The sequence below is a fragment of the Acomys minous genome (assembly GCF_964271855.1).
Source record: "Acomys minous genome assembly, chromosome: 10".
In the NCBI taxonomy this organism is placed as follows: Eukaryota; Metazoa; Chordata; class Mammalia; order Rodentia; family Muridae; genus Acomys; species Acomys minous.
In genome coordinates, this window is record NC_140491.1 from 9181435 (window position 1) to 9199280 (window position 17846).

Sequence of the window (17846 nt, forward strand, 5' to 3'; positions counted from 1 at the left end):
GGCTGTTTCTGAGTTGTTTTGCCCTGTGGGACCCTTGGCAATTAAAATTATATTTGCGAGAGGACAGAAGTGTAGCAATTTCTGACTTGGTTGAATTTAAGGATTTCTAATATGTTAGAACATAAATTTTTGGGGGGGCAGAGACCCTAATTAATTTCTCTTTGCCATGATAGGCCTGACACCAATAGCAAAGTCTGGTGTCTGCTGAGAATCAGCAGTAAAAGTATCAGCTATAAAATATGCAGGCACTTGCTTGCTCCACAGTCTGCTGTCCATTTTTCACAGAGACCTGGGAAGTGGGGATGGTTCCCTCTTCATTAATCATTAGGTAGAAATCTTAGGTTGATTTTCTCAGGATCTCAGTGTCAGGGAACTGAGAGAAGTGTCAATGCCATCGGACAGATGAAACCAGGTGTTTACTAGGAATTAATGCTAATAATGCCATTTAAGTGTCTAGCTTCTAGCCTGCTTTATAATGTCCAGAACACAACTTCCTTTTTCCTCCCTTCCTTTTGCCATTCAGTATTTACTTACTTTTATTTTTATTTTATTTTATTTTTTTTTAGAAAGAGTAGACAATAAACCAAAAGTAACTTGAGTTTAAAAATCACCCAAATAAATACCCGGGAAACTTGACTACTGTAGGATAAAGACAAGTAAGCAAACAGCACATTCCTTCTTACATACAAGTATTGGAATATGTTGGGTGAGAGTGTAACATAAAAAATGTATCTTGGGATGATAAAGGAAGATGTTTCTAAGTGGGTAAATAAAATGAGAAATTATAAAAAGAAAAGTACAATATTATTAAAATATTAATTAATTGCACAAACGAGCATGTTGGGGGTCCTGACTGCACTGCTGCTCCTACTTGTGATCATGACTGGAGCCTTGGATGCTAGCGTGATGACTATAGACCTATCCTCTCTATAATTTCCAAAGTAAAGATTACAATGCAGGCAGGCACATCATTTCTCCCTTCCTCTTCCTCTTTCAAAGGCTCTCGTATGCCCCTCCTTGCTCTCTTTCAAATCTATGGCCTCTTTTTTTCACTGATTGTTGCTGCATGAATATATATATATATATATATATATATATATATATATATATATGTACACACACACACACACACACACACACACACACACACATTCCTAAATAGAACCTTCTCAGTCTGTGTACAGTTCCTTGTATGTGTTTTCAGAGCTAACTGTTTGGTATTGGATAACAAATTGCTGTGCTCTTCCCTGGAGAACTTTCTCTCCCACTCTCAGGACTCCTTAGGCACCCATGGAGGCCTCCTCCTCCTCCTCCTCCTCCTCCTCCTCCTCCTCCTCCTCTTCCTCCTCCTCCTCCCCCCCTCTTCCTCCTCCTCCTCCCCCCTCTTCCTCCTCCTCTTCCTCCTCCTGCTCCTCCAGTGTACTTCGTCATGCCTACTGTTGTCCCTGTTCATATCATGTTTAGGCAGTCATGTTAGCGAGCCTTTATGGGTGGAGCTTCTGAAATTGCTAGGAGACACTGTCTCACAGCAAGCTCCCTGATCCTCTGGCTCTTATCATATTTCTAGGCCCTGTGCTGCAGTGTTGCTTGAGCCATAGGTGTGGAATCTGTTTTGTAGATGTATCCAGGGATTGGGTTTCACAACGCTGCATGTTGGTTGGTTGTATTTTTCTGTGTAATAGTCTTTGTTGCATTGAGAAGTTTCTTTGGTGAGGAGTGAGGACTGTGCACGTCTGGCTGTAAACACAAATGCAGCAGTAGTCAGGGATTATGCTAGCTTAGTACAGTAGCATTAGTAGGTTCTCTTCCAAGATCCGTGGCTTCACTAGCCTGGGTTATTGCCAGGTTTCTATTTTCAGACCTATTTTCCCTCTCGGTGAATGGATTTTAAATCTAGCCAGAGAGCTGTTGGTTACCACCAAGGTATGTATGCCACTACTGTACCCCTAGGGTTATCATGCCATGCTGCTATGGTAGAACTTCTTAATATTGATTTTTCAGAAAAACAAGTTTATTGCATATGTAAGAATTTGAGTCAAGGTTATAGATCACTCAATATTATATAACCTTCCAGCTTTCAAATACTTGTTAAATTTGAACAGTTAAATGAATATAAAAGCCAACAAGTCTTCCTGCCTGAGAAGCTGTCTCTGTGAGAGCGGGATCTTCTGTGAGTACATACAGCAAAACAGAATCCTTTGGTAAGCCTGGCAGAGACTGTGAGATAAGAAACATGAGGTTTAAGTCAGATGGCATGTGCTATTTTGGACATTTTAGGCAGCATTGATGCTTATATGTCGCTGCACAGGGCTGTGACTCTGCACTGTCCATCCTCTGAGGGTCGTAACAGGGTTTAGAATTAGATACATGTTGGAGTAAGAGGAGAAAGCATCACAAACAGGTATAAGAATTATTGGCATAGGAACCCTCCTGGAGAAGAGAGGGTTCAGAAACAGTGAGAACCCTTACAAATTGGATGGGGCAAAGAGTACCCAGTTATAAAAGGAAGCCAGTTCCGTGTAAAGTGTAAACAAAAGCTAAGGGCTCTTTATGTATCAAGTCTGTGCAAATTACTCTGAGTCTAGTGGCGTCTCCACTTCTGTCCTTGATGATAAGGATGCTATTCCTTTCACTGGGAAATTTCATTTTCTGCCTTTAACAAATAATACCAAGGTTAAGGCAGTGCCCTCCCACTTTCTGTTTTTAAACACTTGCATGAAGTGCCTTAAATTTAAAATATTCCAAATGCCAGCGTGGTATAGTTTTGACTCCTTTGGGTAGAAAGGATCTCTATCACATGGAAGCTTGTTGATATCAAAACTGAGAAGAAATGGATTGAACTAGAAATGATCATAATGAGTGAGTTAACCCAGAAGCAGAAAGAGTCAAATGGTATGTACTCACTTACATCTGGACACTAGCCCAAGGGGCATGTCCCATGAAAGTCTTCACTTAACAGGAAAGTGGGACAGAGGGGAGGACATCCTATTGGGACTCTAGGTGAGAGAAGCATGGGAGAATGGGGAAATAGAAGAATCCAGAGGGTCCTAGAAACCTATAAGAAGAACATTATGATCTGACCCAGGGGTCCTGCTCAAACTATGGCACCAAACATGTAGTAAACTTTGAACCCCTACCCAGATCTAGCCAATGGACAGGACCTTCTTCATTGTTGAGTGGAGAGTGGGGTCTGACTTTCACACGAACTCTGGTTCCCCATATTTGACCACGTCCCCTGGATGGGGAGGCCTGGTGGCACTCCGAGGAAGGATAGCAGGCTACCAAGAAGAGACTTGATACCCTGTGATCATATAGAGGAGGAGGAGGTCCCCCTCAGTCACAGTCATAGGGGAGGGGAGTAAGGGGAAAATGGAAGAGAGGGAGGAATGGGAGGATACAAGGGATAGGATAACAATTTAGATGTAATATGAATAAATTAATAAAATATATTTTAAAAACTGAGGACGTTTATAATTTAAAAGCAACATAGCATCAACATTTGTTACAAACTAATGACTGCAGTGTTCCCAATATGGTTTTTAGACTTGGTCATTGAAATTTTTCTTTTTTTCTGTTGTGGAATAAAGAGAAATATATGTATAAATCAGGATTGGGGAGAGGAGCTGAGGGGCTGGTGGTGTTTTCCTAGTGTGCAGGGAGCCTTGGATTTGATGACCCTGCGCACTGAATAGGCCAGGTGTGGTGGTGTGTGTCTGTTATCTGAACCGCCAGGAGGTACTCAGGTCATAAAAGGAGCAACCCAGTGAAAATATTTCCCAAAGGCACTGTCTGTTTTTCCTTGTGCTCCTCTGCATTACCGATAGCTCTTGCCAATTTCCAGAATGCTCTAATAAGACCCTTCCACACAGCTGTGGATTACTGAATTTGGTCAAATAATAATATCAACAAAAGATATGACATGTATTTTATTTGTGCCTGATAACAATATTTTTTCCTTTCCTCCCTCTGTCCTCTCTCCTAACTTATCAGACACAGTTGACATTCTTTTTTTTTAACTGATCTTTTTTTATTATTTAATTAATTTATTCAGATTACAGTTCAATTGTTATCCCATCACTTGTTTCCTCCCATTGCTCCCTCCCTCCTGCTTTCACCCTATTCCCCTCCCCTATGTCTATGACCAAGGGGGACCTCCTCCCCTACTATATGGTCATAGGCTATCAAGTCTCATCTTGGTAGCCTGCTTCCTCTTCATGCAATTCTTCTCTTTTTGCCTTGACGTGTTTCTGAGTTCATACCTGTTCCTTTTCTCTGGAGGGCTGGACCAGAGTGGTGGGGGAGGGTAGTGAATGTCTTGATACTTTCCTCCTTTTCTGCCTCTACTTTGAGTTGGTGCTGTTTCTTTGGAGCCTAGAGCAGGAATTCTGACTTGCCTCTTTCTGTTTTCCCTAGGAATTCAGGGAGTGTCCTGTGATTTGCATGCAGGATTGTCCTGAGGGAGAAAGAACATGTGTCTTAGAAACTAAAAGAAATATGTTCCTTTTCTCTCCTGTAGTTTAATGGTTTTTATGCCTAGTTCATGCAAGTATTTCATACCTAGCACAGCTTTTGGATGCCTCTCTTCTAGACAAAGTACCTTTTGGGCATTTAAAGAAGAGGGAGTGAGGATTTGGCAGCCATGGGAACGGGGCATTGCACAGCTATGCAGTGATGGAGATCTGTCTGTCCCAGAACAGATCAAATCTGTACCTGCCATCTCCAGCCCTCTTTGCATTTCTTAAAAACCGTGGGTCTGGCTTGGTGATTCATGTCTATAATCCCAGCCCTCTGCAGGAAGAAGTAGGAAGATTTTAGATTCCAAACCAGCCTGGCCTACGTAATGAGAGTCCGTCTTAGATCAGGAAAACAATACAGACTTCTTCCCTATGTGGAAGGCGATTTTATATACTTTAATGGCAAAATGCACAGAAAGTATAAAGGAGAGCAATTAGTGGTTACTGAACTGAATAAAGACATATAAACACATTTGTTTTTTTGATGCAAAGTTAGAGTTTCAGTAATGAATTACACATGATGTGGGAAGAGTGAGAGTCTGGTGGGAAGAAGAGGCAGGACAGGCACACAACACATCGCTAAAGGTAAGTATGCAGGCATTTCAAGAGGAGGAATCCAGGCCACCCCATCATGGCGAGGCTTAGGTAGTTCTCTTTATGAGGTTTGAACTGATACTGATTTTGTGTGTGTTGTGTGTGTGTGTGTGTGTGTGTTTGTTTTGTTTCATTAGGGACCACTGAGTGCTGGACAAATGCTTAATCACAGAGCCATCATTTAATGTTAACTTTTTATTCTGAGACAGGTACTTACCAAGTTGGCCAACTTGGCTGGGACTTTATAACCCAGGAGTCCTTGAATTTAGTGTCCCCCTGCCTCAGCTTCCTGAGCAGCTTATATAACAAGCCTGTGCCACACTGGCAGGTGTAGTTGATAAGAAAACCTTAATGGAGGGGCCCAGTCATTGTTAAAGTAAGGTGAAGACAAGGAATTGGGGAATTCTAGGGATGGGTCCACACTTTCCCAGAATAGGGTTACTATGGGACACAGCTTTGTTATTCTGTCAGCCTTCTGCCCCGTGTGGTTTGGGCTCCAGCACCACCCGCTCATGCCCATTTAGATCTAGGCTACTTCATTTTTCGACTCAGAGATTTTCCTATTAGGGAAGTTGAAGAGGGAAGGACATCTTATAAATACCGCAGCTGACCCTGGGCTGTTGACACTACTCTGCATGGACAAGAAGTCTGCCTGATCTAGGGGCATCAGAGACTGCCGGTCACCCACAAGTTGCAGTGGGCTATAGGCACTGAGGTAGTATCTTACTAGCATGGAGCTTTTGAAGTCTGGAAAACACAAGTTCTAGAAGGTTAAAATGTAGGGATTAAATGTGAGTTTTCAATTTGTAGAATAATGGCTACCAAGGCGTCCTCAGAATGGTGTGGGGAATGGATCAAGTGGGCAAAGTCATTCTTAGTGCAGTCTAAGTGGTGCTTGTGCCCAGACAATATTATCTTAAGAGAAATCTAGACAGCCTTGGAGTAAGAAGAATCAACATCACATTCCATGTTGAAGGGAAACTTCCTATTTTACTGTGCAGAAGAAAAATGTTAAGGAGCCCTAAATGCACCCTAAAACAAACAGACAAACAAACAGTGACATCATTTCATAGTAGACCAAACGTTCAGTTGATTGAGAGTCACCACACCAGTTTGCTTTGCTCTTCCTGCCATCTCTGAAGTCACCTGCACTCTGAAATTCATGTTTATTCTTCCCTGCATGGCTCTCAGCTTCTGCCACAGATGCAGTAGTGTGGTTGTAGACCTCCTTTTCTTCTGTTTGGTTCTTCCAGGGTCTCCCTGTGTCACACTGTCAGGTCTGGGACACACAGTACTCCTGCATAGCTTCTATGAGTCTGAGCGTTTCAGGCTCCAACCACTCCTGACTCTTGTAGATGTTTGAATATGGCATTCTTCTGCAGCTTGGTGTCTGTTAGTACCAAAATGAAGATCTTAACACCTTGGTACATATTTTATGCAATAAATACTATGTGTATATATATATATATAATATTAAAATATAATTTATTCCCCTAGTACATTGTTGAAATGAAGAAAATTCCTTTTAAAGACTTTCCAAGGCAAGTACACATTAGATTTACTGATAGGACAAACCATTTTTCCCCTAATAGATATAGTGACAGTTGACTCATTTACCACCGCCAACCCCTAAACTCTTACATAACCAAATACAATGGCACAGAGGTGAGTGAACTCATAAATTAAGTACCTTTTAAAATTGCCCTTGTTCATTCTAGCAGATACTGAGGGAAGACATGGGCAGTCAACAGAGGCCTGGGCGCCTGGGACCAAGGGAACTTGCCTGGGGAGCTGAGGTCCCAGGGTCCCATGGCTGACTCTACACAAGCATATACATCCTATCGTTATTGTGTCTCTTCTATAAATTATAATACTACGCAAGGAGGAGGGGAACCTGCCGCGATTGGGCTGACTCCTCAGTTTTGGACGAACTGTGATGCAGTCATCTTTTAATTTTGTGCCTTTTTTTCATTGTTCTCTTGATATGAGCAGATAGCAGGAGGAGCTAGGCAGAGCCAGGCTTGACAGCTCTGGTGACAATGAGTCACCTCTTGGTGAATGCAAAGGCAATAGGCACATTGATAGAAGGGTGGAGGAGGACTCATTACTTACGCAGAGCATCAGGGATAACTCCCATCTCTCTGAACAAGCAGGGCAAAAGGCTTTGGTTGTAGTGACCTCTCAGTTCTTAGCTTCCACATGGAAACCGTTTAGTTGAGAGACACAGAGAGTAGAGCCAGAGTTTACTTAGCAAAGCGAGCAAGCACTCCAGAGGGAAATGAAGGCCTTCGCAGAAAAGAGCTATGAGCTCAGTAGCTTCAGTGTTGTGGGTTTTTCCTGTTTTTGTGAGCATTTATGAAGTGGGTGGTGTATTCCTGGAATAAGGTGACAACCCCCCACACCCAATCATGGCAGATGTGATTTTCCTTGTAGGATGTTTCACCCTATATTCCTGTAGAAAAGCCCACTGAGGTAGTGAGGATGATGGTGATGATGTTAAAGATTCTGAGGATGCAGGCCATTATGCACCAGGATACAGGCCTGGTATTTCAGTTTCTGATATATTGGGAACAACCTCCTTTCAGCCTCAAGGGCTCATTAACCTCAAAGGGCTTTTCCTAACCATCAGCAGAGGAGGCAGCAGCCATGGTAAGAGCCGCAGCTTTTGCGTTAGCTCATACTAGGATGTGGAACCATCAGAGTGAGACTGGGCTACACGGAATCATTTGAGAAGGGCGTGTGCTAGCGGCTGCCTGTTATCTCCATACTTAGCAGGTCTGAGGAGCAGCATGAGGATCATGCGTTCCACACATGACTGGGATAAAGAGTAAATGTTAGCCTGGCCTGAGCTATGTAATAAAGCCCTGCCTTAAAACTGCTGAACAACCAAACACAGGCAGGATGAGTTCTTTCCCCTTGACACCTGCGGGCATTTAATACTGCTTTGTGCATCCTGTTACATAGGCTAAAACCACTGCAATGCTGTGAGCGTAAATGGTGTAAGCGGATCTCCTTCCTTCAGGGGAAAAGCTTGGTCCTTAATTTCTGTGTTTAGTGTATCTCTTTCTCATCAAAGTCCTTTCTAGGATAAAGGGGTTTCTTTCTAGGATGTACCAAATTTTATTACATATGGATGTGTTTTGTTAATTAATTTTGTCACTACATTATCAAATTTTTATTACATTGTTTTTCTCACTGTCAAATCAACATTAATTTCTTAGGTGTAAAGTTTGCTTGGTTATATTATTCTTTTTATGTATTGGCACACTTGATTTACTAATGTTTCACATATAAGTCAAGTAATATTTATGTAATGTTTTTGATTAGTTATAATTTATATTGTACTAACAAGGTAAGTTGAGGAATAGACATTTATAATTCATCTCTCATACATTTTATGATTATATTATTTCTTTAATTGTGTTTTGGAATTTACTATTGAAATATTTAGGCCTGGAGGTTTTGTGAATAGATTATTCATTACTAAGCTAAGCTTTTTTGGTAGAAGTAGAACTGTTTAGTTTTTATTGAATTTTTTCAGATGTTATCATTTGAATATATGGATAATGTCCAGTATAAAAATTCATCAATGCTCAGGGCAGAAACCTTTTCTTATTAATATTTCTCTCTAAGGCTCTCAGGTTTTGTAGTGAGGTTCCCTCTTTTTACTTCTGATGCTGTTCATTTTTTATCTTCTATCTCTTATATCTTCTTTCACTGAAATTTATCTATTTTATTGATCCTACTGAAGCAATGTTGTGTAACAGAGAGTTTTAAATTTTGTCAATATTTTATGTCATTGATTTCCTCTCTTTTGTTATTTCAAGGCCTTGGTCCTTGCCTTTCGATGCTTAAACTGAACTCTTACGTAGCAGTAGATACTTTATTCTTTCTTTTTGTACAGTGCTGATCCTGTGTTTGCTGTTTTCACGTTACATTCTCATTGTACACATGTTATAGCTGCTCTCAAAACTGTAAGACATTTGAAGAAATATTTTCATATTATGTTCTTAGAACATATGTTTTTGATAAAATGTGATAAAGTTAATGTCAACATTGCTAACTAAAATACATCTATTCAATTAGTTTGTTTCTCAAATATGATAATAGTTTTGAAATCAAATGCATATAAACACTGGACAAATACCTTTTTTGAATTTTGAGTATTGCAAGGAGGGAATTTGAATGACTTATAATGTCTGATGAAATCTCTCTCTTGAATGCTAAATACAAAAGCAAATTGGTAGAATATGTCCTTTATTTATAATTCAAGTCAGATCTACATTTGAGTATTGATGTCTCTACTTAAATTCTAAGTCTTAGAAGGATGTGTATTCCATGATGTGTCCTGCACATGAGACAGTGTAGTGACCTGACTTTTTATTTTGCTTTAAGCTATTTCCGAGACAGAAGAAGTGCTACTACCTCAGCTGGAAAATCTTCCACACTGAAAAGTGAGTCTCTGCATAAAACCAACTATAAGTCAGTTTTTCCCTGCGTGGCCGTCTTTAAGTAGTGCTAGCATTGTGTTGTAGAGGCAGCCTGCTTTTGGAATAGGAAATGCTGAGGTGACTGTCCTCAAATCCATAGCAGTTTAGAACCTGCTAAGATTCTATAGATAAGTGAGTACAAAAGAAATGGGCACTGAGATTCCTGAAAATTTCCGTGTACTTGTCGCAAAAGATGTATTAAACAGAGCCTTCATTTATCATTAGGAAAGGAATTCAACGGAATGTTTTAGGGTAGTCTGAGCTATAAGAGTAATTATATATGAAAAATGATTTCGCTGTGGTGAAAAGTTTGACACCCTTGTTTTGGTAAGGTGATCATTGGTTGGACCCTTTTGCTGCTATTTGAAAACCCACTGACTCAGGCCCCAGAACATTTTTCTTGAGTGTAAAGTAGCAAATGAATGGGTACTCTACTTTTGGAAAAAGTTTCCCTAGGAGAAATGCAAAAACTGAAGATTCATTCCCGCAGATCACTACAGTTGAGAGATACAGGTTGTTTTCTTGAAATGACTCCTCTGTAGGTGTGTCAGTAGCTGAGAGGGGCTGTGTCACACCAGTTCTAAGGTTTCAAGTGATAGCTAGCCAGTACTTCAATGAACTTGTTACAGTTGTTGTAAGTTATATCCTTCCTTTTAAAATATTACCGGTTTTCTGAAATAGCTTAATTTGCCCCCTGGCAGCTTGTTGTACATAGACAGTGTTCTTGGTTATATTCCTGTGGATGTTGATGGCTAACAGGACCATATGCAGCTGGTTCTGACTTCAGAGTTTGTGGCCTTATTGTCAAGGGAGTGATATGTACTATGAAGCCCATGGGGAGAGTTGACTTAGGAGGTAAGAACTGGGCGCGTCATTCTGGATGCTTTTAGAATAATCTTTAAGTTGTGATGCTGCTACAATATAATTAAACAATGCTTTTATATTTATTTTTTTTGCACTATTCCACATTATTCATCTTTTCCATTCTCATTCTACAATTCCTCCAAAAGATTCAAATGAGGATAATTCAACTTCCATCTTTCCTTATGGAGAGACATTTCTCTTCCAGAGGCTAGAAAGTTCCAAGGTCAGTTTCATTCATTTGTGTTTTATGTTTCCATAAGCAGTTATTTGTTCTGTAGCTTGTCCGTGGGTTTTTTTTTTTTTCATTCTCCTGTAAGCTATTATAATGATGCTTTACAAAGATATTTACAGAAGTAAAACTTCAGTTTGGTCAGATTATGATAGTCTCTGTCTTTAGTTGTGGATCATGTAGACACTTTCACTTTGACCTCAGCAGTATAGAATAATGCACTGAAAAGCTTTGCACAGTATCACTTGATACATTAAAATAATTAAAAATTGCTAAAGCATAAACCTCCCAAGACTTTACTTGAGCTTATAATCAGAGGCAGTCTTCCTCAGTGTGGAAGTTTATATTTGTATATTTTGTTCAGATTAATAGCTCAAGCTTAATTTCTATTACTTCCCCTCGTTTTCTGTTTTATTCCTTAGACTTGATAGAAGAGACCTGGGAGGAAAGTGCATGTTAGAAACAGCTAAGAAAGTAACGCAGTGGCAAAGCACTTGTCTGCCATGTGCAAGGCCTTGGGTCTGATCCATAGCCTCTCCCTAAAGATAAAGCAGAAACAAGTAAAATCCACAGCCAAACAAATCACACAGGGGAGTGAAAGTATGTGGCTTTCACTGTTAGTTCACGTTGCTTATTCCTAGTTAATGTAATGGATTGATTTAATTTAAATACCGAGGACATCATTAATTGTTTCATGTTTTCATTTAAATTGCTTTGAACCAAAAAAATAAAAAATAAGCTCAAATATTGTACATCTTTGTGAAGTGTGGTTACACCATAAGTAATAACGTAAACCATTAAGCAAAACAGTGAATAAATTTATTTTTTTAGCAGAAGAGATCTATAAAGAATGAGTTTTGGGCCCACGAGGACACAGATAAAGAGGAAGCAGCCACTGCAAGGGACTCCATCGTAATCAAGTCAAGGTATGGTGTATGCAGCTGCTGCTGAGCCACTCTGCAGACCTTTTGCTCATTGTACAGAACATTGCAGTTGTAAGAAAGCCATTTGCCTGGGCAAGTTCAAGGCTTTTCCTTCCTTCCTGAATGTTTTCTGGACAGCGTTCATTTTAGTTCCTGGACTGTCCTGTAAATGGAGTAGCTTCTTTTACGCTGGGAGTTGAGTGGGATTCTGTAGCAGGTGTTTTGTTTTGTTTGTTTGTTTGTTTTTTGTCTCCTGTTGAATGTATCTATTCATCCTTACCTAATGTGGTGAGTGTGCTGTGACTGTGTTCACTTTTTCCTCCCCTAGAAAATAGATTTAATATTTATTCAACTAAGTTTCTCCAGCTCAGGTTGGGCATTTGTATAAAACATCTTAAAGACAGAATATTTATCCGAATTAAAATGGGATATCTGTGCCTTCAAGTATTTTAGCTGCCATGGGTTTGCTTAAAAATACACATTTAATGTATATTGACTCTAATGTTTCTGTAATCTAAGTACCATCAAATATTTATTACATATATTGTAAGCATGTAATATTTTGTTCGCCTTTAGGTTATTGCTCTTATGATGAACTAAGTGTTAGTACGAAGGAAAAAGGCACAGGGCAAAACCACCCTGAGCTTAGAGCTGTGAGAGTGTAATATGTCCTTTGTGTTAGAAATTCACTATTGAGAAGAGTAGGTGACTACTTGATTATTTTTATAACACATAAGATAAAGACCCAAAGTTATATTTTATATTTCCTTCCATTCTTGTAGGACTTAATGTGCTGAATTATTATGCACATTCATTTTACTTTCTACTTTAAATTTCCAAAGAGAATACTGTTGTGGATTTCCTTGAGTTAAAGATGACTAGTGTATCCTCAGTAAGTGGTAACTCTGATAGGAAATGGAAAGAAGCCAGGCTACAAGATTCCTTATGTAACAGTTTCTAAGACCATCTTACTCAGAGAGGTGTATATGACCTGTATTCTTTGTCACTGATAAACAAAGTCTTCCTCATAATGATATTTATTCCATATAAATGTGAATTAATTGTGTCATTTTTGAAATATGTAGGAATATATGCAGCTGTTATTGGGTACATGGCAGGAAACATTACACTCAACTCAGCTTGTGGTAGCTTGTGGTAGACACTAACTTTTGCTTGTTTGTTGGCTAGCAGTGTGGTGCAGTGTTTTTCTTTGTTAGCATTGTAACATAGTACTGAGCTGTGAGCTGTGCTCTCTGCTGTATTACCTTAGGGTGGAGCATGGAGTCCTTCAGATAGATTAAACATGAAGGTAAGTATGAAATATGAAATAATATCCGTAAATAGTTGAGTCAGTGGTTCACTGTGTTGTCTGGAGAGTAGAGGTTAAGTAGGTCATTTAATTGTGCTGTTTATGATGTTTAAATTTTGATGAAAAAATGGTTTTTATCTATTGTTATCTGCACCTAACCTCCCTGAGGACAGAATCTGATTAAATTATACATAAGACTTTTAACAATGTTCACCAGTGTCTTAGGATGATAGAATGTTTCAACTGGAAAAAAAATTTTTTTTCTGGAAAAGGTGTGTATGAATGTATGTGTGGGTGCATGCATATGTGTTCTTATGCATCCACTGTATGCAGGTCTGCATGAGTGTAGAGGCCAGAGGTCAGTGTTAGGTGTCTTCCTTAATTATTCTCCTGCTCAATTTTGGACTTTCAAAGAGAGGGTCTCCTCGTTAACCTGGTACTCTGATTGGCTGGACTGGCTGGTCTGCAAACCTAGGGCTCCTTCAGTCACTGTTTCTGCAGCACTGGGATTATAGACATGCATCTTCATTCCTGGGTCTAACCCACTCTGGGCTGGATCTGAACTCAGATCCTCACAGTCGCATGGGAAGTCCCTGAAAAAGTTTTTAAAATTACCAGATGGGGTAGTTGAACATTGAGGACCTTTCAGCCCTGGCTTTCCGTCCTTGGTTGGTTAATATATTTTAAAGATCTGTGTGACAGCTTAAACGAACAATATTATATTGAATTTGATTGCTGTTCTTTCCTATTTAGTATATATGACAACAGGAAGGAGAAAGTGAGTGAAGACAAAGTAGAAGACATTTGGATACCGCGAGAGGATAAAAATGAGCCTCCCAAGGACTCTGCCTCTGAGTCAGAGTACTCGACAGTAGAGGAATGCTTCCAGAGTCTGAGAAGAAAAAACTCAAAAGCATCTAAGTCTAGGACTCAAAAAGCCTTCTACTTGGACCCTTTTAATAGACACAGTTACCCTTTAAGCTCCACAAGTGGAAATACCGACTCGTCAACGGTCTCAAATGCCATCTCTCCCTATGCCTGCTTCTACGGATCTTCTGCAGCGAAGACTAAGTCTGGGTGGCTGGACAAGCTCTCTCCTCAAGGGTAGGGATCAATACATCTTATTTACTCAGTAGCCATTTGGACACATTCAAGCTTATTCATTACTAAATCTGCCAGTGTTTTCTACCCACCCCCAACTCCCCAGGTACATTTTCTGTTGTTTTGTTTTAAAGAGATTTTCAGCGCATATTTGCAAATTCTGTGCCCCAGGCATATAAGATCTAAGAAGTGCAGAGCTACAGTAAGGTTTGGAATGACAACTTCAGGTTTGTAAGAAGTTAAAATAGTTCAGGTTGGAATTAAATTAAGACTAAAGTTTGGAATTAAAACTTCAAGTTAGCAAGTTCATCTCTGCGTTCTTAATGTTAGTCCGTAACGCCATACTAAAATGTACTTTCCTGTGTCCCATTTCATAGCACAGCGAAGCAGCACAGACTGAGTTACCATGACTCAGCCCACGCTGTTTGGATTTTGCTCTTATCATAGCAGTGTTGTGTTTGAGAACACAGTGCTTACTGTAGTCAGGGAAAAGAACATCGTCATTTAAAATTTAGTTCTTGGCTACTATTGATCTAGTATCCTCTTTTCTTTTTAACGTGAATAAATGATAAGTCAATGATTTTTTTTACGTAAAGCATTTTAATGTCTATTTATATTTGAGCCCATCCCTAATACAGCTTTACTTAGGCATTTTTATATTTTGATTATGGTTTTAATTTTTATATGTTGCTCAGAAAGTCAGAACCCTTAAATACAGTTTTAAAAGCGATTTATCATTTCAGATATTTAGAAATAAACTTCTTTCCGTTTTATGTTATATGGTACAAATAAGTAGTTGGTGATAAATCGACTTTTTAATTAGATTTTTTCTGTCTTTTTTATCTTTTTTGATTTGAAAGTATTCACGAATTATTACATTATTTGAGGGTAAAATTTCTCATGTTTAAGGAGGTAATATGAGTCCTGGAGATATGCTGTTTTTCTCTTCTATTCTCCTGTGACTTTTCTGCAAAGCCTCGGTTTAAACCAAAATAATTTTAGTAGCAAAGATTCCTTAGAAGCAGATCTGATGCATAGTAAGGCTATGAATCATATTTCTTAAAAAATAAAGCTGAACATAATTTGAGTATTGGTCCTATGATTGCTAGCTATGAAATATGCATCCTTGGAGAAGCAGATTTTGAAATGAGTACAGTGGTGAACATCTCACTCATATTTATGCCCTTCCTTTCTTTTGACACTGTGATGACAAACTACTTTCCTAAAATCTAATTTATTTTTTTCTTTTTCTTGTCAGTCATCAGCATCATTGGTAAATGAATATTTAAATTTCAAAAGTAGGGGCACTGATTTGTATGTATAAATCCATACAATAAATCAATAGAATGAAAAATAAGCTCAATTCTTTTCCAGCATTTCATCTTTGTACAGTATAAATGGTTAGGGAGATGTAGATGTGATTGCTGAGTACATCAGGATGAGTCTTGGTGCGCGGTGTAGCTAAGGCTTCCTAGGTGGGCAGCAGTGGTCTTTGCACTTGATACACTTGATATGTTCATTGCTCTGGGAACATTGAGAAAGCCTGACTGTTTTTGGCTACCTCTGGGATAATTAGAACATTTTCCATTTTATCAAAACATTAATTTTTCCCATTGCTTGAGAACCTGCCTATGGGGAAATGATATGGTTTTAGATTTATATTTTTCCACTGTGGGGTAAATGTGTGAGTTTTTCTTTTTTCTGACTTAAATATTTACTGCTGGGTAACAATATGAATGTAGATAAGAAAGAAAATGAACATTTTCTCCCCATGCAACACTTTCAAAACTCTTGTACGTGATCCTATTTTTTTGACTTAAAAGAGATACTTGTAACTAGACAAAGAGCATGTAATAGGCTCAAAGGAGAATCTGAAACTTTCTTTTTCCTGGTAGCGCTCTGTGGGCTCTTTGAGGATGTTTATGGTGCTCATCAACCTTAGAAGGTGGGCCCTTCTCACTCCTCACACAGAGGTTGATGAGCTTTGACTCACCAAATGACTATGGTTCATGTTATGTCAGCTGAGATGACATTCTAACGTCTGTAACAGCAACCAGAAAATTGTCCATGAAGGACCAAATGGTGAATAATTTTAAGCCCTACAGCTGTACTACTTGGTATTGTAGCAGTTCGACTCAGTTGCTACAGCACAAACACAAGCATCACTTGGATGTAGTTGTCCCGTCCAGTAATTACGGGGTCTCGAGGGGAGCCATACCTGAAAAGATGGGACGAGAAAGAAGGAGGCGAGACCAAGTAGAACTCCTATCAAGGTCTGTTTATTGAATCGAAAGCAAAAGCTTATATAGGGTGGAAGCAGGAGCCAAGCAGCAGGGGAGGGGTCTGAGAATGCCTCCAGGTGATCTCAGCAGGGGAACATCCGGTGGTTCATCTCGCAACAATTCCTATCTTATCTTAGCTAAGGATCTCTTGGAAAGTCCTGAGTTAACCTGTTAAATAACATCTGCAGGGGGTGAAAGGAAGTTAGTTAACCTGCTAAATAATATCCGCAGAGGTTGAAAGGAAGAAGTTTAGCTTTGGAACGGGGCATCAGTATTTTGCCTTAGCCTGTAGATTCTTTTAGCCTTGAATGACCCTGGGTTGGCTCTGGACATGTAGTAACAGCATGTGAGGCTGTATTCCAATAAAACTTTATTTGAAAATCACATGGTGGGCCAGGTAGGACCTGTGAAGCATAACCCAGCAAGGTGGTTGGCTCGTAGCTCATGCCACCATTGTACTTTACTTCACTGTGTTCCAGATAGAGAAACAGAATAGAATGCCGAATAGCAAAGTGGACAAGCCACTTCCTATCCTACAGAAGACAGAAATACGAAAACGTGGGAGTCTCTTTTGGAGGCCACTGAACTAGCATCACGACCAAACCCCTCACCCATGTTCTTGCTTTAATGTCTCATTTGTGTTTGATATTACAACAGTATTTCCCCCATATTGATCTTGATGACCTAATTTTCTCTTGAAAGGTCCATATATTATAAGCTCTTAATCCCATATCACCTCCTTAGCAAAAGTCCTCTACCTTGCTTTGGCTTACCACATTTCCTTCTCAGTAATCACCTAATATTCCTAATTCCCCAATTAGCACCCCCACACCTGTTTAGGATTTGTTGTTGAATGGACCCCTGAAAAGCTTAATGTTAAACAATATTTTATTTCACTTTTTCTAGGCCAGAAATGCTTTAAATCTACAGGGCTTTTGTAATACAAGCAGATGGATTCAATGCTGTGTTAATATATGAAAATACACAGGTGGCCTTGAAATCAAGGTGTGTATTAGCAAGGCAGTGATCCTTTGGTGCTTTTTAAAAAAAAATTATTTTTCCTTAAATTCATGTATATGAATGATCAAAATACAGTACTAAGAGGATACTAGTTAATAGTTTTCAAAGTAGGGTTTGTAAGTGTCCTCATTCATGAGTGACTTTTAAGAAGATAACAAAGCGCAGGACATGGACTTTACATGGTTGGATACATATTTTATTTTGGAATGGAAAGAGCAGTTTTGAAATCATGGTGTGAAAACAATCCACAATTTTATAAAGAAAATAATTTGTTGTTATCATATAACAAAAAGAAAGAATGAAACATTGCCAGTTGAATTTAAGTTACAAAAAGTAATTTAATTTAAATCAGGCATGGTGGTATACATCTGCAGTCCCAGTAGGAGGTGGAGGAAAAATGGATCAATCTTAGCTTGAGGTCAGCTTTGTCTATTCAACAAGCTGTGATTTGCCTAAATATAGTACAGCCTAAGACTATTGGTTTTGGACATTATATAGCAAACAAAGCTGACTTGGGGAT

At 39.2% G+C, this 17846-nt stretch overlaps 1 protein-coding gene across 4 annotated transcripts in view; it reads left to right on the forward strand.

The window, feature by feature from the left end:
- ARAP2 (ArfGAP with RhoGAP domain, ankyrin repeat and PH domain 2) overlaps window positions 1-17846 on the forward strand; it is a 160484-nt gene that overhangs the window by 17619 nt on the left and 125019 nt on the right. For 3 of the 4 annotated variants that reach the window (XM_084797766.1, XM_084797769.1, XM_084797767.1), the window contains exons 3-6: window positions 9504-9562; window positions 10609-10685; window positions 11523-11617; window positions 13677-14027. In XM_084797766.1, coding sequence (XP_084653892.1) covers window positions 9504-9562; window positions 10609-10685; window positions 11523-11617; window positions 13677-14027 — 582 coding nt within the window. The remainder of the gene's footprint in view (window positions 1-9503; window positions 9563-10608; window positions 10686-11522; window positions 11618-13676; window positions 14028-17846) is intronic. The other variant, XM_084797768.1, reaches the window with a different exon arrangement.